Genomic DNA, 23,307 nt, shown 5'->3' on the forward strand with positions numbered 1-23,307 from the left:
GCATGATTTCTATTAGTCAAAGTCTGACTCTTGGCTCATCCTTAAGTTTGTGCATCTTGTTGAACAGGCTCTTGGGCTTTTGTGTGAGACTGTGAAGGACTTGGGTACGAATGCAAAGCTTGTGAAGAAGGGTTCAAGTTCAAGCTTTAGAAGCTTATGGCTGAATCTGAATGAGACTTCTCTGGGATCGTTTGATAACTTATGCTTGGAAATATTGACATTACTCGATGCATCTGATGATGACTCTAGTACTTCACTGAATCTGGCTGCAATATCAGCATTGGAAGTTTTAGCTAACAGGTTCCCTTCACATGATAGGGTCTATAGTGTGTGCCTTGGATCTGTGTGTAAAAGAATCTGTTCAGACAATTCTTCTCTCTCTAGTCATTGCCTTCGCGCCACTGGTGCTTTAGTTAATGCACTTGGGCCAAGGGCACTGCCCGAACTTTCTAAGGTTATGGAATGTCTGCTGAGAAGATCTCGTGATATTTCTTCCATGGCTGTAGAAACCAAGAGGACAGTCAACGGTGCTACTGGTTCTTCAAATTCAGTGGAGTCCCTGTTCATGTCTATTCTACTAACCTTGGAGGCAGTTGTGAATAAGCTTGCTGGATTTCTAAATCCTTATCTGGCAGATATTTTAAGACTAGTTGTGTTGCATCCCTTATTGTTCTCTTCCTACGAGCTAAAGCTGAAGCTGAAAGCTGATATTGTGCGCAAGCTTATCACGGAAAAAATCCCTGTGAGTTGATTCACTTAATGGTCTTGTATTTTTTGATAAAACTTGCTCTCTTTCTAGATATGCCATTTTCAATTGTGATTTTCGACTGATGTTAATTTTGTTCATTAGGTTCGACTTCTACTCCCACCTGTGTTGTCAATGTACTCTGATGCTATTAAATCTGGGGAGTCAAGTTTGTCTATTGTTTTTGAAATGCTGGGAAACTTGGTTGGTTCAATGGATAGATCATCAATTGGCGTTTATCATGCAAAAGTTTTTGACTTGTGCCTGCTAGCTCTTGATCTGCGTCATCAGAATCCTGATTCAATTCAGAAAATTGATGTTGTTGAACAGAATGTCATCAATGCTGTTGTCACCCTGACAATGAAACTCACAGAGACTATGTTCAGGCCACTTTTCATCAAGACTATTGAATGGTCTGGTTTGAATGTGGAAGGTGATGAGAATTCCCCTGTAAAAGCTAATAGTCGGGCCATCTCTTTCTACAGCTTGGTTAATAAACTTGCTGAAAGCCATCGGTGAGCTGAAATCATTTGTTGTGGAGCATCTTTTCCATGTAGTCGCATTCTGTTTTGTTTGGTACTGAATAGCTTTGTTGTTTTTATATGTCAAAGTCAGATTTGCAATTTTCTGTGTGTTTTGTACTTTTATGATCTTGTTTTGATTTTCTTTTATATTTAAGTGCAAGCTCCATTCATTCCATATTTGTTTTTCAGGTCGCTGTTTGTCCCATACTTCAAGTACTTGCTTGATGGCTGTGTCCGAGGTCTTGCTGGTACTGAAGATATAAAACCTGGTCTGACTCAGAAGAAAAAGAAGGCTAAGCTTAGCTATAATGCAAAGGACAGGGATGATGCATTATCACTTCAAGCGTGGCATCTTCGGGCCTTAATATTGTCATCTCTGCATAAGTGTTTTCTCTATGATACTGGAAGTGCAAAGTTTCTTGATTCTTCTAATTTTCAGGCAAGGGCAATTTTCTGCTTTTTTAAGAGATATACTTTATCTTCATGCCTTATTTATGTTGAAATTCAGACAACTAGTCATGTGATGGCATGCGCTTTAGATTGTATCTTCATTCTGATGCTTCGCTTAGTAGAATCAGGTCCACTCTTTTGTGTATAAAAATCAAGCAAACATTTTATTTATTTTAGCGTTGTTGCATGTCTCCATTTCCTAGTTGGTCTGATGATAAATCTGTGCCATCATTTTTTTTTCGCTTTTGAGACACAATCTGCACAATCATTTTGAACATGCGAAAATTGATCACGAGTTTGTCTATTTTTGGTGAGGTTAATGTCGTCAGATTTTTGGGCATCATGGCATCCATCTATTCTTCTTATCTCAAGCATTGTCAGCATTTGTGTATATCTGATTGATGCAGCTTGTTTTGTGGTTTACACAATCTCGATTTTGCCTGAAAAATTGGGTAACCTTGTCACGACTTTTTAACTTTTTCGGTACTGCTATATCTTGGTAGTCTTGTACCCGTTTTAATACTTTGTGTTATACGAGCGAACTTGACAACAAGAAGGTCTGACCATGTTATGGCAGCAAAACCATTTAAAGAAATAGTTTGAACACACAATCAACTTATTTCCACGTAGCTTGTACACTTTTATCGCCTCAGCTGTCTACTATCATGTTTGGTTGTTTTTGTTGATTTCCCTCTCTCTTTCAGGTTCTTCTGAAACCCTTGGTGTCACAGCTTGTTATGGATCCCCCAGTGTCTATTGAGAATCATCCAAATGTACCATCTGTGAAAGAAGTGGATGAATTGTTGGTCGCCTGTGTTGGTCAAATGGCTGTTACTGCTGGTTCAGACCTGCTGTGGAAGCCACTGAATCACGAGGTGACTAAAATATGCATCATTCTTTAACCATTTCACCATTGGTATATTTTGCAGTTCTCCTTTAGTATTCAGTTGGATTGAAAAAAAAAATAAAAGAGAACATTTAGGTTATAGTGACGTTTTCTTTACCGATTGTTGTATTTAGGCAGTTGCCCATCATCTTTGTCAAAAATTATGCATTTTGAGATTATTGGTAGTAGGCTTACAATGCCATTTAATTGAAGGAATTGAATTTTAGCTGTTTGTGTATGCATGGTAGAAGATGTCCATTGTCACATCACATCTATATTGAACATTGGAATTAGTATTCAGCCCTTGGCATTGGTGATTAGGGGCTGTCTGCATAAACTTAAATTAAGTGATTTTGAGATTATACCTTAAATTAAACTAAATCAAGGTGTTTGGAAATACAACTTCAGCTCATACTTTTTCTTGAATTAAGCTAACATAAGCTAAGCTGTAAGCTGTGCTTATTACGGCTTAATGCATTTTTATGAATAAGTTGGAACTTCTTCTTATGACTTTTTTGCCAAAAGTATGTTTTGTATATTTTGAAATACCCGATCCCATTAATGACTAATATCTACCCATCTGCTGGGTAGGTTAAGCTAATTTAAATAATAAGCGGGTAATACACCAACTTTTTATCAAACTTCCACATTAACTTTTTTCTACTTATCGCTATTATTTCTAAATACTTTTCATCTTTTACATGTTAATCACTTGCCACTTTTTTCTAAAATTAAGCATTTTTTAATAAGTTTGCAAACGCCCATATATGACAATCATTCTTGATGTGCTTCCAATTATCTGTTCGACTAGGCGAACTGCTGCAAGCCTGCAACATAATTTTCTAAGGAAAATTTTATATTTTACTATCATTCCGTTTTTTTCACTTGTCCAATCATTAGATGAGAATTTGACAAAATTATATATACATTTATTCCTCCAAATTAGACAGAAGGATCTGCTAGTGCATCCTGGGTACTGTTTTTCATTGTATGGACCGCTGGATTGTTCAAAGATTTTCAAGCTCTTTTTTTTTCCACATTGATGAGCCAGTGCCTTGGTTCAGTACTTTATGCTCTTTGAAATTCTTTGCCAAAATTGTGTCATATTATTGTCTGTCCTGACTACATGATTACATGTTTCATGGCTCATGGATGAACTGGAGACCAACTTTGTTGGATGGAGGGAGTTAATTCTTGTAACGTGCTAATTTTTGTTTTTGGTTGGAATACTTTCAATACAGGTATTGATGCACACTCGTAGTGAGAAAGTGCGTGCCCGCATCTTGGGTCTGAGAATAGTCAAGTCTCTTCTAGAGAACTTGAAAGAAGAATATTTGGTACTTTTACCAGAAACTATACCCTTCCTCGGTGAATTGCTCGAGGACGCTGAGCTATCTGTCAAGTCTCTTGCACAAGAGATTCTCAAGGAAATGGAAACTATGAGTGGTGAAAGCCTCAGACAGTACCTCTGATACTGCATAAACCGGTAATACTAGGTGTTTTAGTTCTATGCAATTGAGCTACTTGGAAGCGATCCCCATATCCTCTCTGTAAATAGGTGCCAACTTTGTTCAGATTTTTTGCAGTTTGTAGGTTACCTGTGTACTTAGTATTTACTCAAGATGAGGAGGGTATTTGTGTTCTATTGAGGTAAACTTACAGTCTCCAGTGAGGAATATGTGCTTGGACCATCTGGAGTTGGGCCAATTTTGTTTCTATAGTCATACAGTAAGCTCAAATTTTGTGCTCAGTGTTCATAATAATGCCTTTTCTAATTGACAAATCATGTTGTTGTGTCTGAAGTTAATTGTCGCAAATGGCTATCCATTGAGGAAAATAGGGTGATGACCCCTGTGCATTGAGTTTAGGTCCGGTTGCATCACAGAGCAGAATGGGAGATGAAGGGTCAACCTATTAAAATATGGACGAAAATTTAAAGAAAATAACAATGAAAAAAGGCAACACTTGCATTTTATTATTATCTACTCATTGAAAACTTCATTAACTAGAGTCCATGTTTTTCTTTGTTAAGTAGGGTTTTATTTTTATTTTTTGAGTAAGTTGAATAGGGTTAATTACACTGTAACTGCCGAATTACGCCCGTCTCATTCGTAAAGAGGCGATGAAAATTTTATTTTATTGTTAATTTGAAAATTAAGAAATAATTAAATCAGAAGTCTATTAAATGACCATTCTACTCCTTTATGTACTTGTAATGTTTATATTGTCAAGGAAAGTATTTGTTATTATGTTTATAGATTTGAAGTGTTGCTTCTGTAGGGTTAGTTTTCCTAATATTTGTTTTTTCAAATTTCAGAAATTATGTTTATACCCCTCAAGTTCAAAAAATTTGGGGTATATCACAATAAGTTCTAACGAGATTTAACATAATTATAAAAGTTTTTTTATTATTTGAAAAATTATGAATATTCATTTGATTTTAATAGTTGTTTAATAACTAGTTCAATTTGTTAAATTATGTTAGGATTTTATTCATTTTTTGTGCTAAATTGATCAAAATGATTTTATGGACAATTTTTAGAGGGTCTTTTTTATGGACTAAGATGATAATTATTTAAAATTTTCTATCTAGCTCGTATAATTTTTTTTAATTTTAAAAAAAGTACGGTAATTTCAGGTAAGTAATTCAAAGATGATAGTTTCATCAAATATTCAGGTAAATAATTCAAAGATGATAGTTTCATCAAATATTCCAAAATAATAAGTGGTGGATAAATTTTAAAAAAATCATTGCAATTTACTTAAAATTTTATACGTGGTACATTTTTTTCCCCAGAAAATACATGTAAAATTACACTTAGGGTGAGTTGGTGATGTTTCTTGATCGAATCATTTTAATATTGCAATGGCGTTGGATTCGATTAGTTAATAACAACTTATTCTCTATAGCATTCATTAAAAATAAAAAGTCAAAATCTATAGCTTCCAAAGCAATCTACCTTAAAGAAGAATTTACACCTTAACACACAACAAAACATATAAAACAGCTTATAGCTTCCAAAGCAATCTAGCATGCAAATATAGCTTTGCTTAAATACCCCCACAAAGGCAATTTTAAAACAAAAACATCTCAAGTACCAACATGAAAATCAAAATCAAAGTTCCTAAGAGAGCCCGATCATCAGCTCAAATTGTTGCTTCCATTGATGATCTCTTAACAGAGATTCTACTTCGCCTGCCCATACGATCGCTCATTCGCTTCAAACTAGTCTGCAAGCACTGGCATTCTCTCATCACCACCCCTCGCTTCTCTCTCCTGCGCAATCCCTATCCCAATCCCGCCGTTGGCCTGTTCTTGCCTTGTTCTGACGGTGGGCAGAATCGATTCGGCCAGACTGAATGTCTTGTGCTAGAGCTGAATTCCCGGTTTGAATATGTTCCCTTCTCTCTCGGTGTTCCACCGACTGCACCCTTCAGACAGCTTAATATCACGGAAGAGTGTTCAGGCTTCAGAATCTTGCAGTCTTGCAACGGGCTGTTGCTCTGTTGTAGTAGTTCCTGGGGCCGGTATTATAGCAAAAGGTACTATGTTTACAACCCCACCACCAAGAGGTTTTCCGCACTCCCAAAACTAGATGGAGCAAGTTGGGGTTCAACGGGCGTACGCGGGATGAGCTTGGCTTTTGATCCTGCCAAGTCTCCTCATTACAAGGTTGTTTGCGTCCGGGGATTCGACGTGGATTCTGAAGAGTACCATTATCAGTTTGAGGTTTACTCGTCGGAGAAAGGTCCTTGGAGAAAATGTGGGGAGCCCTTCACAGCCGATGTCGATTTTGAAAACGGGGTCTATTGGAATGGCGCAGTCCATTGGATCAGCAACGGGGCTGGAGATTCTTTCTATTTCAATACTGACAGCGAGGTGCTCGAGAAAATGCCTATGCCTCCAATCCCGGATGGTTGGGACTGGAGAAGCAATTATTACTTTGGGGAGTCTTGTGACCACTTGCATTATATTGAGATCTACGCGCCGCAGATTCAGTTCAATGTGTACGAGATGAAAAGGGATTATTCTGCGTGGTTTGTGAAGTACCAGGTTGATCTCTCACCTGTTGTCGCTGCAAATCCAGGGATGATCAGAGATAACTTTGAGCCGACAGACTGGCACTACTATGCTTTCTCAGTGTTTGTTCTGGTTCGGGGTGAGCAAGAAGAGGATTCATTCTTGGTTTTGCAGATTCCAGGAAAAGCAATAAGGTACAATATTGTCTGTAAGACTTTTGAAATTGTGCATGAGTTTGAGGGAGCTGAGGAGGTTGATGATGACTCTTTGACATTTCCGCGTGTTAATGGATTTCAGTACATTGAGTCCCTCTGTTGTGTTTAGTTTTAGTTCTTGATTTTTGTAAAAATCTTCCGTTTTTTTTGTTCAATTGTTTGATTGTGGGTTTAAAATTGTACAAGAATTTGGGCTGTCGATATACCAAGATTTAAGCTTGAGTGAAAATTTTATGTTCTAGGAAGATTCAATCGCGCTAGAAGGAGGGCTTGAACCTCCGACCTTGTGGTTAACAGCCACACGCTCTAACCAACTGAGCTATTCCAGATTTGATCATTTTTGCCTAAATGTTGTATTACTATGAGATTCATCATGATTACAAATTCCTCCTATTCATTGTTTGTAAGATGACTGTTCATTCCAAAAGAATATTTATAATTCTTTAAATAATGAAAATATAATTACAATTATGACCAATCTCAGAAGAATTTGCTATAATTTATCCTTACAAAAAAGAAAGAAAGAAGAAGCTAATCCCCTATATGCAGGGTTAATGCTATTTATATCAAAAGTAATTATCAAAGTATTGCAGGCACAATGGGGTGTCCTGCAATCACAACAGTGGTGGTGTAGATCCATATGCCACAAGTTTACACCTCCTCAATGCTCCTTTTTATCTTGAGGCATATATATTATTTGTATCTTCAATTATTAAAAAATTTAATTTGTTGCAATGAATTATTTAAATATTTTTCAAATTAACTTTTGGATAATACATCCCTCCAAAATGATTCGCACCTTAATATTATAAGTATATCTAAACTCATTTAGTAGGTCCGATCACAATTCTCAATCCGCTTCAGCACTACTCACCATTACTACACCTCATCCGTTACCCCAACCCTCTCATCAGCTTTCAACCGAGCACCATTCACAGGGTTTTAAAACTCATCGATTATGAAAAATTATATAGAAATTAAGTCAGTCTTGAAAATTGTGTTATGTAAGGCTTATACGTAGTCAGAACTGTTCATATTCCACTGAACAATTATTGTGCATAGTCTTCTCTATACATATAGTTGAGGTTGTTAGTGCTCCTTATTATCATGACCCTTTCACCAATACTTGGAAAAGGTGTTCCACACTTCCATCTTCCTACTTGTAAATAAATACGCCTCAATTTCCCTCACTATTACACCACACGCTTCATGTGTGTGTATAATTACCACTCTTTCTTAATAAATACTATAAACTTCTAATTTTTAGTTTATTTATACAAATTATTAATATTTTTTCTTACGTAATAACGAAAATTATATTTGACAGTCAAAAAGCAGAAAAGTTTGCTGTAATGTTGCTGAGGTTTTTCCATAGGTGTATGGTATAGTTCTTGAAAAAAAAGAAAGTATTTTTATAAATGATATTGATATATTTAATAAGTGTATGGTTTAATTTTTAATAAGTCAAAAGTATAGATGTAATTATCGTAGAATAAAAATGTGGTCCCAAATATTGACTTACAATGCTACTTAATTGGGAGTCAAGTGATGGCGAAATGTGTCCCAGTTTTGGGGATATATTATTATTCTTTTCTATATTAGGACAAGACATCTTCTGTATCTATCCTTGACCACGTCCCTATAGTTTTTTCTACTTTGAAATTTGAGCATATGGTAATGATATTCATTGAAAATTATGTGGAATTATATTGATTCTTTTTAAATGTATTATAATTATAAGGACTCATGTGGATGTAATATTTCAAATAATCCTCTACATTTTATGGTATTCAAAGGATATTTGTGTATTTTCACTTAAATTAATTTACCCTATTTATTTTACCTTTATAATGCTCCCCGAAGGAATTCTGGGCCAAAAGTTAGGCAAGTCCACTCTGATGGCTGGCTGGCTGGCTGTGCTTCATACTCCATTAGTATTACTTAGGCCATCACACGGCTTCCAATATCAGATTTTTGTCCATGATGTTTACTTTACGTTTTTCTTGCATCCTATCCTTTTTTCCTCTGAATGATGCTGCAAGTCGTCATACATGTTCATCCCTCACCTTAGCTACAAGAATTCAATAATTCCCACTCCCATCAGCTTCTCCAGATTCGCACGATGATGATCCAGGCCAACACTCTCAACTATCTGCTTTTCTTCACTTTCACCACTCTACTCTTTTCCTTCTGTCCCAGATTTTCCTCAGCTCAAGGCAACAACAATGCCACGAGAAACGCTTGCGAAAGTTACGGTGAGTGTGGAGCCTTCGGGAGCTGCAACTCGGAGGTCTCTCCTATCTGTGCTTGTTTGCGGGGATTTGAACCGTCGAACAAGCAAGAATGGGATTCTGGAAACTGGAGTCGAGGATGTGTGAGAAGCGTTGCATTGAACTGTCAAGAAAGTACAAGTGATGGGCGCAGAAAAGATGGATTTGTGAAGATAGATATGGTTAAAGTTCCGGTGTATGCTCAGCGTTGGTTTGGATCCAAAAGCGAGTGTCCACGGCTTTGCCTCAAGGACTGCTCTTGCGTGGCCTATGGGCATAACTCTGATCTCGGTTGTATGTTTTGGAATAATACGTTGATGGACATTCGCAAGTTTCAGAGTGGCTCGGGTTCTGGTTCTGATCTCTATCTTCGTGTGGCGAATTCTGAACTAGGTAAGTTTAGTTTGAGACGGTTCATGTTAGTTGAAACGTCTCAAGAGGTGGCTATTTGTTTGTATTTGCAGTTAAGAACATTCTTAAGTTGTGTTTTCTTGGATCCCTTTTGATATTCTTGTTCTTTCAGTTCTTTTTTACCTGGTTTTGTGTTGTTCAAATGCCCTTTCGATTTCATAGTAGTACTCGTCTCAATCATTTTGTTTCGTTGTTGTTCTGTTGATGCAGATCACAAGAAAGACTTCAAGGAAATCATTATAGTTTTGGCTATAATCGGGTTCGTGCTTCTTATGTGCGTTATGTGTTTTTCTTGGAAATGGGGAAGAGGTAATATTCGGACATTTTTTCCATGAATGAATCAGGCAACATATGCAGCTTTCCACTAAATATACATATTTCCCTGTCAATCAGGCAAAAAGAGAACCATTCTAATTGAAGAACCGGGCACATTAGATTCAGTCGATCCCTCTCTTCAAGACGCGCTAAGCAAAGTTAATCTTGAAGAGCTACCATTGTTCAAATTTCAGACACTTGCACATGCAACAGATGAATTCTCCGATGCTAACAAGCTTGGGAAGGGTGGTTTCGGCCACGTTTACAAGGTAATTTTTCATGCTATTTTTTAAGTCACGTTTCACATTCACATTCACTCAAGATTAAGGTGACAAATGTTGCTGCAACTCTAGGGAGAACTGGCGCACGGAAAGAAAATCGCCGTCAAGAGGCTTTCAAAGGCGTCAGGACAGGGGATGGACGAATTCATGAATGAAGTCGTGCTGATCTCTAAACTCCAACACAGGAATCTTGTCAGATTACTAGGATGCTGTGTGGAGAATAATGAGAAGATGCTGATATATGAATACATGCCTAATAAAAGCTTGGACTTTTTCCTCTTTGGTCAGTTCAGTTCAACCCTGTTTCTTCATAAGGATTTGATAGAGAATTCAAGAACTGATCACTTATGTTTCTTTGGACATTAACTTGTGTAGATCAATCACAAGACATCCTGGATTGGGGAAAGCGTTTTAACATTATCGTAGGCATTTGTCGAGGCCTTCTTTACCTTCACAGGGATTCTAGATTGAAGATAATCCACAGGGACCTCAAGCCCAGCAACATATTGCTGGACAATGACTGGAACCCCAAGATCTCAGACTTCGGCATGGCAAGAATATTCGGGGGCAACCGAGATCATATCAGCACCGTAAGAGTGGTAGGAACATAGTAAGTATAACTTCGTTCCACCAATTCCAGTTCGGTGACATGGTAACCGAATTAATTAATTGGTGTACAGTTTAAAAAGAGTTTGTCAAGTGTAATAACACTTTTCATATGATTTGGTTGGTCTTAGAGAAGTCTAAGTGATGCAATTTTCTTGCAGCGGATACATGGCTCCCGAGTATGCAATTGAAGGGAGTTTTTCTGAAAAGTCGGATGTTTTTAGCTTTGGAGTTTTGCTGCTAGAAATTGTGAGTGGGCGAAGGAACACGAGCTTCTACAATCACACGAGTTCCGCCAACCTTTTGGGACATGTAAGTTTGGGTGAATTTATGAGCTATTTAAGAACATTTTATAAGCTGTTATAAAGTGTTGTGTAAAATTTCCACTGAAAGTTGAACATAAAACATAAACAAACAGGCAATTTCTGTGACATGAAAATTTTCAGGTCTGGAAACTGTGGAATGAAGACAACATTGAAGCAACAATAGATGTAAGAATATGGAGTCGGAGCCACCGGGCCGAGGTGGTGAGATGCATACACATAGGGTTACTATGTGTGCAAGAACTTCCTAAAGACAGGCCATCCATTTCGGCTGTGGTCGGAATGCTTAGCAGCGACATCGTTGAGCTTCCGAGGCCTAAGCAGTCTGCATTTGCCTTCACCTCGAGCCGGACAGATACGAGTCATAGTTCTTCCCAGCAGAGCCAGAAGAGCAGTTGCTCCTTGAACAACGTTACTCTCTCCGTGGTCAATGGCCGCTGACACCCCATAAAGATTACTTTTTGTTCAAATCAAGTTTGATTAGTCCCAACTAATCAGATTACAATTTTTGTCACAATTGTTATGTGATTTATCACCTTTGTATACTACATCGACCATTCGTATTAACAAGTGTAGATTGTACCATTAGATATGTTTAGGCCCGATCAAAGTCAATTTGAATTAAAGAAATTTTCATATAGATCTGTACGTATATCCGCTAAGTCTTACAACTCTGTAAGTTCGACATTTGTTGAAATTGTATTACTACTATATTCATGTTTGGCACAGTATGAAATGATTTTTTTTTAAGTCTAGATTGTCTAAAACACATTAGAATTGATCTTAATTTATCAAATTATTGATGTAATCATATATGTAATTAGCATTTAAAAAAGATAACCTGCTGAATCAATTCTCGTTTAGAGGAAGAGGCTTTATTATTTTCTTTTCAATTAATTTCTTATCACACCTCTTGATATATGATTTATTTACACAAATTATTTATGTCTTTTTGTGTAATTACAGAACCACCCCTAACAGCGAAAAAATAGAAATAGTTTGTATAATGATATTAATGTTTTCAAGGGATATATATGTAATTTTCTTTAACAAAAAATAAGAATTACTCTAAATAAATAGATCATAGATAAAAAAATATTGATATAATTATTCCTTATTTACTTGTGTTAGAGTTAGTGGTTGGTATCATGATTCTTTCACCTCTTGAAGTGGCTTCATTCCTTCAAAGACTTTTAATTTTCATAGTCCAAGTTCATTATTTATAGACAATTATTCTCTCCATCTCAAAATTATATATACTATTTAATTAATCCAATAATTAACTTTTTTAAGTGTATGATGATGATGGGGTGAAATTAATAAACTTTTCAAATAAATTTAACAACTAATTCTCAAATTCTTTTCTAATGGAGTTTTATTTAAGAATACTGACATTTTTTTTCTTTGTTTTTGGTAAAAAAATAAAATAAAATTAGCGTACCTTCTAAAAATAAAACAATGTTGTTATTGATAAAGAACTAATTGTTTACCAGCTTACATGTACGGATGCTTTAGTTTTTAAAAAATAAAATTTAAATATATTTATTACTTTTATTTATATATCTATCCATGGTTTAAACTATTTATTAGTTTTATAATATCATGTTTAATTTAAACTTATTTAAAACACTTTATAAATTTATATATCTTATAAAATATTTTTTTAAAATTTATGAAAGGTTTTATTTTATTTGAAATATAACCTCTTGAAGTGTTTAAATAAATGAAACTATGGACTTTTAAAATATTGGTAATGATAATTTTGTTTCTTACCATTTAAAAACTCCTTAGTTTCTCTTGATGAACTTATACCCTCATTGCATCTTATTTTTAGGGTAAATTACATTAATATTTTTAAGGTTATGTCAAAATATACAAACACTTGTATCTTTTATAAAATTACAACTACATCCCATAAGGTTATACTTGTAATTGAAAGTTGAAACTACACTCGTTATTTAAAAACAAAACTTACACAAATACCTTTTAAGAGATCATTACATTTAACACACCTTAAGGGATGTAGCTATAATTTTACAAAAGTTATAGAATGTCTATAATGCTGGGCTTAATGCTCCATTGCATAGGCTATGATCATGCGGCTCTCAACATCAGATTTCTCTTACTTACTTCTCTTGGCTTATTACTTCCTACCCCCACTCATCATAGTGCTGCAAACAGCATTCAGATTCATCCCTCCGTGGCCACAAGAGCTCAGTAATATTCTTGGTTCCCAACAGCAACCATATACAAACAGATCATATTCTCCCTCATGATCATTATCCAAGCAACGACCCTGAATTTCTGCTTCTCTTCACTGTTATTACACTCTTTGCAAGATTTTCGACAGCGCAAGGCAACAAGAACACGACAAGAAACGCTTGCGACAGCTATGGCGTGTGTGGAGCCTGTGGTAGCTGCAACTCGGAGGATTCTCCAATCTGTGTTTGTCTACGAGGATTTGAACCGATGAACAAGCTGGAATGGAGTTCTGGAAACTGGACTAACGGGCGTGTGCGGAGAGTTCCGTTGAACTGTCAAGAAAGCATGAGCAATGGGAGCAGAAAAGATGGATTTTTGAAGATAGAGATGACCAAAGTTCCAGGATATGCTCATCGTTGGTAGGCCCATGAAGCCCAACCCACCACCTGATGGCCCAAGCCCCAATCCAGCCCACAATCATGACCCGACCCGGTCCCATTTAGAAGCCCCCAAAATTGATTCCTTCTTTATTTTATCAAGTCAGTAAAAGTCTTCTCTCTCTCTTCTTCATGACCACAGCGCCTCTCCCTCTTTCTCTGTATTTTTTCTTCATTTCCAAAGCTCCTCTCCCTCTTTCTCTGTATTTTTTCTTCATTACCAATAGCTTTGGAAATGATCACCACCGCTCAAATCTCCCTCATTCTCTTACATTTGGTATAAATTCCCCTTTGATCCAAGAAAAACAAATAAGAAAAAGAGAGCAAAAGGATGAGCAATTAACGAAGAAAATAGAGAGTTTTTGAGATGTGGGTCTTTTTGACTTGAGTCTTAATGGTATATGAATACATGCCTAATGAAATCTTTGACTTCTTTCTCTTTGGTCAGTTCAAGTTTTCTTCTGTTTAAGGATTTGATCGAGAATTCAAGAACTGATCAGTTACGTTTCTTTGGACATTAACCTGTGTAGATCAATCACAAGACATCCTGGACCGGGGAAAGCGTTTTAACATTATCATAGGCATTTGTCGAGGCCTTCTTTACCTTCACAGGGATTCTGGATTGAAGATAATCCATAGGGACCTCAAGCCCAGCAACATATTGCTGGATAATGACTGGATCCAAAGATCTCAGACTTCGGCATGCTTAGAATATTCGGGAGCAACCGATATCATATTGATGGGTATACATATATCATCCCTACAAAAAGACTGAAACGCCCTTCATTAAGGGCATTATGGTCATTTTGGGTATACATATATCATCCCTACAAAAAGACTGAAACGCCCTTCATTAAGGGCATTATGGTCATTTCCGCAATCAGGATCCGTGTGTTTCATAGCGGGCGGGTCGTAGAGGACCCGACCCGAGTCACATAGACTAACGGAAGACTCGGACAATGACGACCGTTCGATCAGAATGTGAATCAGCAAGATAAGGCCACGTGGCCCATTATTTGCCATACAACTGTGCACTATAAATAGACCCCGATACGCCATAAATGAGGTAACTGTTATGCATTAATTGAGATCGAACTTTGAGATCGCATACATTTCACTCGATCAACCTAACTTGAGCGTCGGAGGGTCATTGTCGGGAACGTGCCCGATGAGCTTCACGGTTCGTGTTTTATTCTCAGGGGATCCAAAATCTGTTTCGAAAGAATTAGTCGACCCGCAGTGAGATCGTCTCAGGAGCTCGAATAATTCGACCCGAATCACATATCAACAACGTAAGAACGTAAGAGTGGTTGGAAAATTGTAAGTATAAATTGCATTTCACCTAATGTGCAATTATGTCGTGGTAAAATCTTGATTTTATCCTTTAACAAAAAATCTCGACCAGATCAAACTTCGTTCAGCCAATTTTAATCCACGAGGGAATTATTTACTTGATGTACAATTTAAGGAGAGTACAACAACTGTAATAATACTTAGTCACATGATTTGATTTGATCCGTTCAAATCTGGTCTAGACAAGAACTTTACTCTATTATCAATACAATATTTGTCAAACAAAGTACATATTTTTATTACTCATTTATTACAGTCGAATAATTTTTTTATTACCAAAACATAATTATAAGTGTAATGATACATCTCATCACATTGATTATCATGCGAAAATGTAGAAGGATAGTTTGATTAAAAAAAATTATTTACAAAAAATAGATTTTATCATGAATATTCGATTCTATTTAAGAAATGTTGTGTATATCATTTTCTAAATAAAAAGAATTATAAAATTTTTATGCACACAATGTGGTCTGTGTAAATCGAAATATAAAATTCAATAAAATTTGAAAGGCAAGAAAATAAGCGTTCACTTGTAATAGTTTGAATGGCAAGAAAATAGTTTGGAGTAGGAAAGAGAAAAATCGGAATGATAAGGAAAGGACTGACATAACGAACTTAACATCTGGGCCCCTTAGAAGCGATTCTATTGGCTGAGCCACGCATTTCCTTCTTACATTCCTACCTCACCAAGAGACAACTACAGTCCAAATATTTAATAGGTGCATTCACACACACACACACGTTTTTGTGTGTGTTTTATCCTCCCAATTTGACCCCATTACAAAACCTCCCAAAACTCGGAAATCGAAGCCATTGATATTAAAAAAGGTGGGGAAGAAAACAAACTATTCAAGAGGGGTTTGCCATTCACATCTAGAAAAAGCATTTCTTGACTTATTTATTGGTTTCATCTCCTTCATCTTCTTCATTGACCGGACAAAAGAGCACTCTTTGAGTTGAAAGGAAACCTCTCATTGGCCCATAATGTTTTTCTTGAAGAAAATTCTTATTTTCTTGTCTGTTTTCACGCTTGCCCTTTGCGAAGAAGCTTTGGAGTCTGACCCCTTCCCCAAGCCTTTGATCGTTGAAATTAATGAAGCCCAGTTGAAAGAATGGCCTGTCGAAGAAGAAGAAGTCCAGTTACAGTGTACGAGTTGGAGGGTTGCTGTGGAGGCCAATAATTTAAGCCCATGGGAGAAAATTCCAGAAGAGTGTGCTGATTATGTGAAGGAGTATATGATTGGAAAGGGATATGAACTTGATCTTCAAAGGGTTTCAAATGAGGCAAAAGCATTTGCAAGAAGTGTATATTTGAGTGGGGATGGAAAAAGTGCTTGGATATTTGATGTGGATGAGACTCTGCTCTCCAATCTTCCCTATTATGCGGACCATGGTTTTGGGTATTAAATTCTTCCTATTTTTTTTTTTAAATTTAGACTTAAAATCTTGGCTTAATTTTTTTTTTGATCCCGTAAATAAAGTCATCTGATATTTTCGTTCTTTTTCTGAGTTTACCATTCTCAACGTGATATTTTAAAATCAGTGTTTTTATTCATATTGATCCATTTCTACAGCATTTTTATCCTTTTTACAATCTAAGGTAGCATTTTGGACCAACATCTATTTAACTTTTGCGATTTCATTTCTTTTTTCGTCGGAGTTCACCCTTCTCGTCGGTGGGTGAACTTCCGCTAACGAAAGAATTGAAATTGCAAAAATTGAAAAGTTGCAGTACCAAAATGCTACCCTAAAAAGTTAAACGACGAAAATGCTAAATGTCCTAAGTTATGCCACAAAAAATGCATTCAATCCTAAAATCTTACTGCCATTCTTTGGCCTTTCTTCAGTTTATTGTTCTTTGTGATATGAATAATTGTTGCAATGATTTGGGGAGTCTAAACTGTTGCTTTTCTTGGTCATTTGTAGCTTGGAAGTTTTTGATAGCACAAAATTTGGTCAATGGGTCGAGATGGGAATAGCACCTGCTATAGAGTCCAGTTTGGAACTTTATGAAGAGGTCTTGAGCTTGGGATTCAAGGTTATCTTGTTGACTGGTCGAAGTGAAAGGCACCGAAGTATTACCGTCGAGAATTTGTTCCAAGCTGGATTTCGGGAATGGGACAAGCTCTTACTCAGGTAATTTTGCAACATATGTATGGTGGGATGGCTTTGTCCTTCACTTTTATTGATCAACATGTTTAACTCTGTCTTATTTAGTTAAAGGTTGCAAGTGTGAAGCGAATGCTTAGATCTTGTAATAAAGTGTGAATGTGCCAGTGTGATTTTAGACAGGTCTTTTTATGAACTAGAAAATTTCCCTAGCATTGCAGATGTTGATATCAAGGTCAAATTAAAGAACTAGTGAAATGGCGGTGGTAAATGAGCGAACAACCTTAAACTCTGCTAAACCTGCAATAGCACTGGTTGATTTGTCTTTGATAGAGACAGCAATATATGTGTGCTTTCTTTGCTTCTCCCCCATATTTTTATCTAAATTACATGTCCTTTTGCTCACTCATTTGGTAGACAAATGCTATAGCGATGATTTGTGTATAATATCTTCTTGACGTGCAGTTATTACAGTAATGTCAAAAATAGTTTTCAACATCAGAAGCTTTCACTATGACTCTGAGTTGTACTCAGACTGTGTCTTGTCATAGTAAGGATCATGGTTTTTGAATGTGCAAAAATGCCGTTCGATATATGCAACTTATGTTCGCATCAAATTCTGCTGCAAGTATGAGTAGGCAGAGGTTATTGAGACATCCTCTACTTCTTAGCTAATAACAGTCATTGTGCTGAATTTATAAACTTTAGGTTATAAAATACTTATATGTAACATCGCATGTGCATTGTCAATTCAGATGATTGCAACCATCAGGTGGATGACATCTCATGTTGTCAACTTTCGTGGTTCTTGGTGTCCCAAATGAATGTTGTTTCATGTTGCATGATATATGTCTTCAACAAAGCAATAGTGTCCATAAAAGTTGGCTATATCCGGACAAATAAATATTTGTATCCATTACGAAAACTTTTGCTCGTTTACTTGGTTGGTAATAAGTATAACCGCAAATGTATTTGCTACATGGGATGCCTTCTGTCTGTCCAAAAATCGTACGTTGATTGAATTTTTGTCTTTGCAGGTCCTCGGAGGATCATGAAAAGACAGCAACGATATACAAGTCAGAGAAAAGGAACGAGCTCGTAGAACAGGGATATCAAATTCTGGGCAATTCTGGAGATCAGTGGAGTGATTTACTAGGCTCTTCTATGTCTATACGTTCATTTAAGCTTCCGAATCCCATGTATTACATATCCTAACCAGGTTTCTCCACATTGAAGCATCACCTTCAGGTGTTGTTGTATTGATCATGTAATTCATTTGTTGTATGATTGATCACTTTTATCGAACTGTATGTTGCTAACACAGATACTGGTGATGAACTCCTGTCTTATTAATTTAAGATGGCCTAATTTGATATGAACTAAGATTTTCTAGTTATCAAAATCAGACATGCATGAGGTTGCAATAATTGGTACAGCTTGAAAGACAAATTAGGGTTGGCTGTCTGTGTTAAAAATGGAAAAAAACATGAGGGTTCTTTTGAGTTCGGAATGGGAACTTTGCTTGTGGCCATGTTGTACAAAATACAGAGCAATGACAAAAAATAATTCAAGATTGATAAATGCTTCCAAAAACTCAACATTAGATCATAACATTTTTAATGTTTTCTCATGAAACTTTAGAAAAAAAATAGAATAATAAATTGTTGGAGATGGGAATATAATGTGTTTTGGTGCATGTGCTTTTCATCAACTACCAAAATCATTCTACTTAGTTTGAAATGATATCATTGGACAAAGGGGTCAAGCATCCATTCATTACTTTTATAATTCACTTAAATAATATATTAATTATTTAATTCTCTGTAATTAAAATACATTTTGGTGTTTTTCACCAATTTTGATTTTTTCTCTATACGTCGTTATATATATATATATATATATGCTATTATGTATCGACTATGATATTGAGAAAATTATTCAAATTTATTACACATCTAAAAATAAATAAATAAATAAAATATTGCGAAGCTATCCATATGCATGGATGAATTATGGACCATAAACTGGCAATCACCTTTCTCCCAATAAAAATCATCACCATATGCGGAAGTGGTCCCTTTTATTTGATTGTCCTAAGGTAAAATTAAGAAGGGATCAATATTATTATTACATGAATCAACAATTACTATTAAAATAGATCAACATTCACATATTAATAAAATTCAAATTCACAGCCTCATAATTATAGGACCTCAATTCATTATCTAACTATACGCTCATTAGCTTTTATGCTTATCTTTCTCATTTTAAAGAAAAGAACTACGAATTAAATGAATTCGAACACATTATCATAAATTAATGGTTAAATTTCATAAATACTTTTTACATATGAGTCACTTGATAAAATTCACATTACCTATATATATATATATATATTTAGAAAATATATTTTATTAAAGTAATGTGCATATATAAAGTATAATATAACTTTTAATTGAAAATCTGAATTGAAATAATAGCAACTTGGTTGAGGGAAATAACAACCAATTACTATGATTATCAATAATTAAAGCACCTAACTTTTTGGATGGTAAGTTATCAAGGCCCCTAACTACCATCTACAAAAGTAAGATTTGACAAATCATGAGTAACTAGAGAGCTAGGGGCACTTGCTTTTTGCAAAATTTACAATTTAGTTTTTATATTCAAATAAATTTTTTTTTCTATTTTTTTTAAAAAAAATAGATTATAAGTTAATTGTATTATTTAATATATCATGTTAAAATTATATAAGATGTGAATAATTTCGTTGCTGAATCTAATTTATCAAAATGCGGAATACAGAATCATTTTTGTAGGCGTGATTTCATCGTAGCGTTATTTTTAAATTTTAAAATTAAAATATTGCTTAATTTACGTTCATAGTATTGTGTGCTTCATTTGGTTGGATGTGAATTTAATTTAAAGTTATTACTATAATTTGTCAGCCTTTAAATTTGATATATAAAAGATCATTTAAATTGGGAAAAGAAAATGGTAATAAAAATTGGACCATTTTTGGTGGTCCAGTTACAAAAGAAAATGGATGGTCCAATTGAAAGGTGAGTATATAAGTTGTTTGTACACTAATCTCAACATCTTTTTCAAAGTGGGGTAGGAAAGGGGATTCAATTGATGAGGGATAAAAGTATCTTTCTTGATATTTGAGATATTAATTTAATATATGTTTGGTTGGATATGCCAAATTATAAGCAAAAGGAAGAAGAAATGAAAAAACATAAAATTGTTTTCTAAAAAATAATATGATATGGTGTCATTAATTCTCTGTAATTATCTTAAAGAATAAAAAGAAAATAAGAATGCCAAAGTTTTATTTTTTTTTTAATTATTTCAATGTTAGAATTGCACAATGTTGTTGTTTGTCATTTTTATTTTTATTTTATTATTATTATTATTTTGATAGAATGAGGATGTTCTTGAAGGTTGATTGAGAGTTTCTTTATTCATAAATGATAGTATAAGAATGTAATAACAGGCTAACAGCCAAACCCATTTCATATTCATCCACTCACCTGCCAAATTTTCTGTTCTCTCTGCATCTCTCGCTCTCTCTCTCTCACACACACACACTGGAAACTTGTCTGCAGCTCAGTTTCTAGAATCACTTTTGCAGTTCTAACAGAATTAATCCGCAGATTTTCTATGAATTGCAATGGGAGTTTCACGTACTTCAAAGAAAGCGTTCGGTTCATGGCTTCTTCTCCTATTATTGTAAAACAATTTCATTTGATCACATTTCCTCTCATTTTCACATTCTGAGTTCATATCCCACCACCATTTTCAGATCTTGGCCTCTTCTTGTTTTTCCAAGAAAACCCGTAAAGCTTCAATCTTTATCCCGACAAAAAGACTCCAAGAATCACTGCTTTGATAAAGAATGAGGCACAGACATAAACTCATGCTAATCATAGGGCTCACCTCAGTAACAGTCCTAACAATTCTTTTATTCACAGTTTTTTGTTGTAGAAGAAGAAAAGCTGAACATGGTTCCAGAGATGTAGAATCAGCGTTTGAGTGTAAAGAAGGAGATGGGCGTGTTAACACTGAGGATTTAATCAAGTTTCATGGGGGTGAAGATCTAACTGTAGAGGAAATTCTGGATGCCCCTGGTGAAGTTATAGGAAAATCTAGCTATGGGACTCTGTACAGGGCTAGTTTAGTAAATTCAGATTCACTTGCATTGTTGAGATTCTTGAGGCCTACTTGTACCTTGAGGATAAAAGAGGTGGTGCCCATTCTTGAGTTGCTCGGCTCTGTAAGGCATCCAAATTTGGTGCCTTTGTATGCATTTTATGCAGGGCCTAGAGGGGAGAAGCTCATGGTTCATCCATTTTATGGACCTGGAAATTTAGCTCAGTTCATCAAAGGTAAGGTTCTTCTTGGCTTCAGTTTGGTTGAAAAGATAATTTCTGTTTTATATAAGCTCTCTTGCTGATGTTAGGAAATATGAGTTCAATGTGGAACCAGATATGAATGTCCTTGTAATGGAGTTTACCATTTCTTTAAGAAAACCTTTCTTTACATGGTTTCGTGTTACTTTTGTCCTGGTGCATAAATTTACTGCAAGTGAAGATGACAATGTTGTGCTTCGTTTACGGTTAAGATTTTGATGCCATTCCAATCTTAAACTCTATGTCGTAATTCAGTTTTTCAAGATTTTAGCTTGGTCGAGAGATCTGATACCCTTTCTAATTTGTCTTATGATATCTTTATTGACCTTTGTTAATAATGGATCTCCTAATATACTGTGACAGCTCTCACTGTTTTAACATAAAAATGTGATATTTGTCTTGTTATGGGTTTAAATTTTACCTTCTTCAGTTGGAATTTTCACATTTTTGGTTTGGGATTCTGTTTGCTTGTCATTTCCTGTTGAATAACAAACTCTAGCTTCCAACTGTGAATTTGGCACGCGTAAAATGTGCAACAATACAATCTAAACTGATTCGGACAATGGTGTGTTTGTTGCTCAGATGGTAAAGCTGAGGCCCATAAATGGCCTGTCATATATAGGATCTCCATACGTATTGCTAGAGGAGTTCGGCATCTTCATACAGCTTTTGAGAAGCCCATAATACATGGAAACCTCAAGTCGAAGAATATATTTTTGGATCACCATCTCAATCCATATATCTCAGATTTTGGCTTAAATCTTCTATTGAATCCAACCGCAGGGCAGCAAATGCTTGAGTCGTCTGCCTCTCAGGGCTATAGAGCCCCTGAGTTGATGAAAATGAAAGATGCTAGCAAAGAGAGTGATATATACAGCCTGGGGGTAATCTTTCTTGAATTACTGACTGGAAAGTTAGCGATTGATGAGAATTCCACTCCAGATCAAGATTTTTGTTTGCCAAGTGCCCTCAGAAATGCTGTTCTGGATGACACGATGGTGGATTTGTATCATCCAGATATTCTTCTTGGCTTAAGCAATGATCAGAGAATAGTCACTGAAGATCGTGTTTTCAGATTTTTCCAGCTCGCAATGGCTTGTTGTTCTCCCACACGTCTCCTTCGGCCTCACATAAATCAAATCCTTGAAAAGCTTCAAGGAATTGGAAAGTAAGAACGGTGATTATGACGAAAATTAGTGGGCCCACTCATAAAAGTTTTATCCAAGTGTCATTGTTTCTACCGCTGTTTACATGATCAGAAAGTGACTTGGACTGATTTTAGCATGCGGGCTGCGGGAAGGAACACTTGTTACAGCAAATCAAGATTGGAAGATTTGTCTAACTGACATCAAAGTTGAGTATCAATGGCAACTGTTCTTAAAGAACGGTTAATCTTGTATCAAGTCATCTGTAGAAAAAGATATCGTGATCTTTCTCTTAGCACCCTCTCTGTTGTGCTTAGAAATGATCGTTTTATTTGACAAACGAGAGAAGAATGAAACAAGGTCCAAATTACATGGAAATGGGATTCTTACCAGGATCTTAAAGTAGTAATTGTGCTGGTTTTAGAATGATTGCACGGAAAAAAAACAGACTAGCTGAATAACTCTCAATGTTGCCCGAATTCTATTCAAAATCGGGAAAATCTTTGAGGACATTGATGTTTTGTTAGTGAATGAGAGTTTCTGCAGAGGTTTATTCCCAGTTGTGAGACCAGCTCAAGACAATCACTTTCCGCAATATG

The 23,307-nt window shown here is 35.7% G+C and overlaps 5 protein-coding genes and 1 non-coding gene across 6 annotated transcripts in view; 5 read left to right on the plus strand and 1 right to left on the minus strand.

Annotated features, from left to right (window-relative positions):
- The window catches only part of LOC105179268 (uncharacterized protein At3g06530), an 18,493-nt gene extending 14,105 nt beyond the window's left edge, over positions 1-4,388 (plus strand). Inside the window, exons 35-39 of the mRNA XM_011102885.2 lie at positions 68-742; positions 851-1,260; positions 1,459-1,708; positions 2,424-2,594; positions 3,847-4,388. Coding sequence (XP_011101187.1) covers positions 68-742; positions 851-1,260; positions 1,459-1,708; positions 2,424-2,594; positions 3,847-4,077 — 1,737 coding nt within the window. The 3' untranslated portion in view covers positions 4,078-4,388. The remainder of the gene's footprint in view (positions 1-67; positions 743-850; positions 1,261-1,458; positions 1,709-2,423; positions 2,595-3,846) is intronic.
- A 1,115-nt stretch (positions 4,389-5,503) lies between these two features.
- On the plus strand, positions 5,504-7,134 carry LOC105179204 (F-box protein At5g07610-like). The gene has a single exon (XM_011102801.2). It carries the CDS (start codon positions 5,709-5,711, stop codon positions 6,948-6,950), a length of 1,242 nt encoding a protein of 413 aa, XP_011101103.1. The 5' UTR covers positions 5,504-5,708; the 3' UTR covers positions 6,951-7,134.
- TRNAN-GUU lies at positions 7,097-7,170 on the minus strand. Its single transcript has one exon. It is a non-coding gene; the product is annotated as a tRNA-Asn (tRNA).
- A 1,565-nt stretch (positions 7,171-8,735) lies between these two features.
- On the plus strand, positions 8,736-11,764 carry LOC105179205 (G-type lectin S-receptor-like serine/threonine-protein kinase At1g11330). Its single transcript, XM_011102802.2, has 7 exons — positions 8,736-9,504; positions 9,733-9,831; positions 9,916-10,106; positions 10,191-10,401; positions 10,494-10,728; positions 10,886-11,036; positions 11,171-11,764. Exons 1-7 carry the CDS (start codon positions 8,964-8,966, stop codon positions 11,486-11,488), a joined length of 1,746 nt encoding a protein of 581 aa, XP_011101104.1. The 5' UTR covers positions 8,736-8,963; the 3' UTR covers positions 11,489-11,764.
- A 4,000-nt stretch (positions 11,765-15,764) lies between these two features.
- LOC105179206 (acid phosphatase 1) lies at positions 15,765-18,474 on the plus strand. Its single transcript, XM_011102803.2, has 3 exons — positions 15,765-16,442; positions 16,969-17,178; positions 18,189-18,474. Exons 1-3 carry the CDS (start codon positions 16,027-16,029, stop codon positions 18,364-18,366), a joined length of 804 nt encoding a protein of 267 aa, XP_011101105.1. The 5' UTR covers positions 15,765-16,026; the 3' UTR covers positions 18,367-18,474.
- Positions 18,475-20,666: 2,192 nt separating this feature from the next.
- On the plus strand, positions 20,667-23,156 carry LOC105179207 (putative kinase-like protein TMKL1). Its single transcript, XM_011102804.2, has 2 exons — positions 20,667-21,539; positions 22,146-23,156. The coding sequence occupies exons 1-2, from the start codon at positions 21,050-21,052 to the stop codon at positions 22,733-22,735; spliced, it is 1,080 nt and encodes a 359-aa protein (XP_011101106.1). The 5' UTR covers positions 20,667-21,049; the 3' UTR covers positions 22,736-23,156.
- The last annotated feature ends 151 nt before the right edge of the window (positions 23,157-23,307 follow it).

The sequence above is a fragment of the Sesamum indicum genome, unplaced genomic scaffold (genome assembly GCF_000512975.1).
Source record: "Sesamum indicum cultivar Zhongzhi No. 13 unplaced genomic scaffold, S_indicum_v1.0 scaffold00128, whole genome shotgun sequence".
Taxonomy (NCBI): domain Eukaryota; kingdom Viridiplantae; phylum Streptophyta; class Magnoliopsida; order Lamiales; family Pedaliaceae; genus Sesamum; species Sesamum indicum.

Excerpts from the sequence above, each read along its gene's own strand:
- LOC105179204 (XM_011102801.2), top strand. The coding sequence starts at position 5,709 with ATGAAAATCAAAATCAAAGTTCCTAAGAGAGCCCGATCATCAGCTCAA.
- LOC105179205 (XM_011102802.2), top strand. The coding sequence starts at position 8,964 with ATGATGATCCAGGCCAACACTCTCAACTATCTGCTTTTCTTCACTTTC. Across the intron at positions 10,729-10,885 it reads GTAAGAGTGGTAGGAACATA|CGGATACATGGCTCCCGAGT; the intron begins GTAAGTATAACT and ends ATTTTCTTGCAG. Across the intron at positions 11,037-11,170 it reads CCGCCAACCTTTTGGGACAT|GTCTGGAAACTGTGGAATGA; the intron begins GTAAGTTTGGGT and ends GAAAATTTTCAG.
- LOC105179206 (XM_011102803.2), top strand. The coding sequence starts at position 16,027 with ATGTTTTTCTTGAAGAAAATTCTTATTTTCTTGTCTGTTTTCACGCTT. Across the intron at positions 16,443-16,968 it reads TATGCGGACCATGGTTTTGG|CTTGGAAGTTTTTGATAGCA; the intron begins GTATTAAATTCT and ends GGTCATTTGTAG. Across the intron at positions 17,179-18,188 it reads TGGGACAAGCTCTTACTCAG|GTCCTCGGAGGATCATGAAA; the intron begins GTAATTTTGCAA and ends TTGTCTTTGCAG.
- LOC105179207 (XM_011102804.2), top strand. The coding sequence starts at position 21,050 with ATGAGGCACAGACATAAACTCATGCTAATCATAGGGCTCACCTCAGTA. Across the intron at positions 21,540-22,145 it reads TTTAGCTCAGTTCATCAAAG|ATGGTAAAGCTGAGGCCCAT; the intron begins GTAAGGTTCTTC and ends TTTGTTGCTCAG.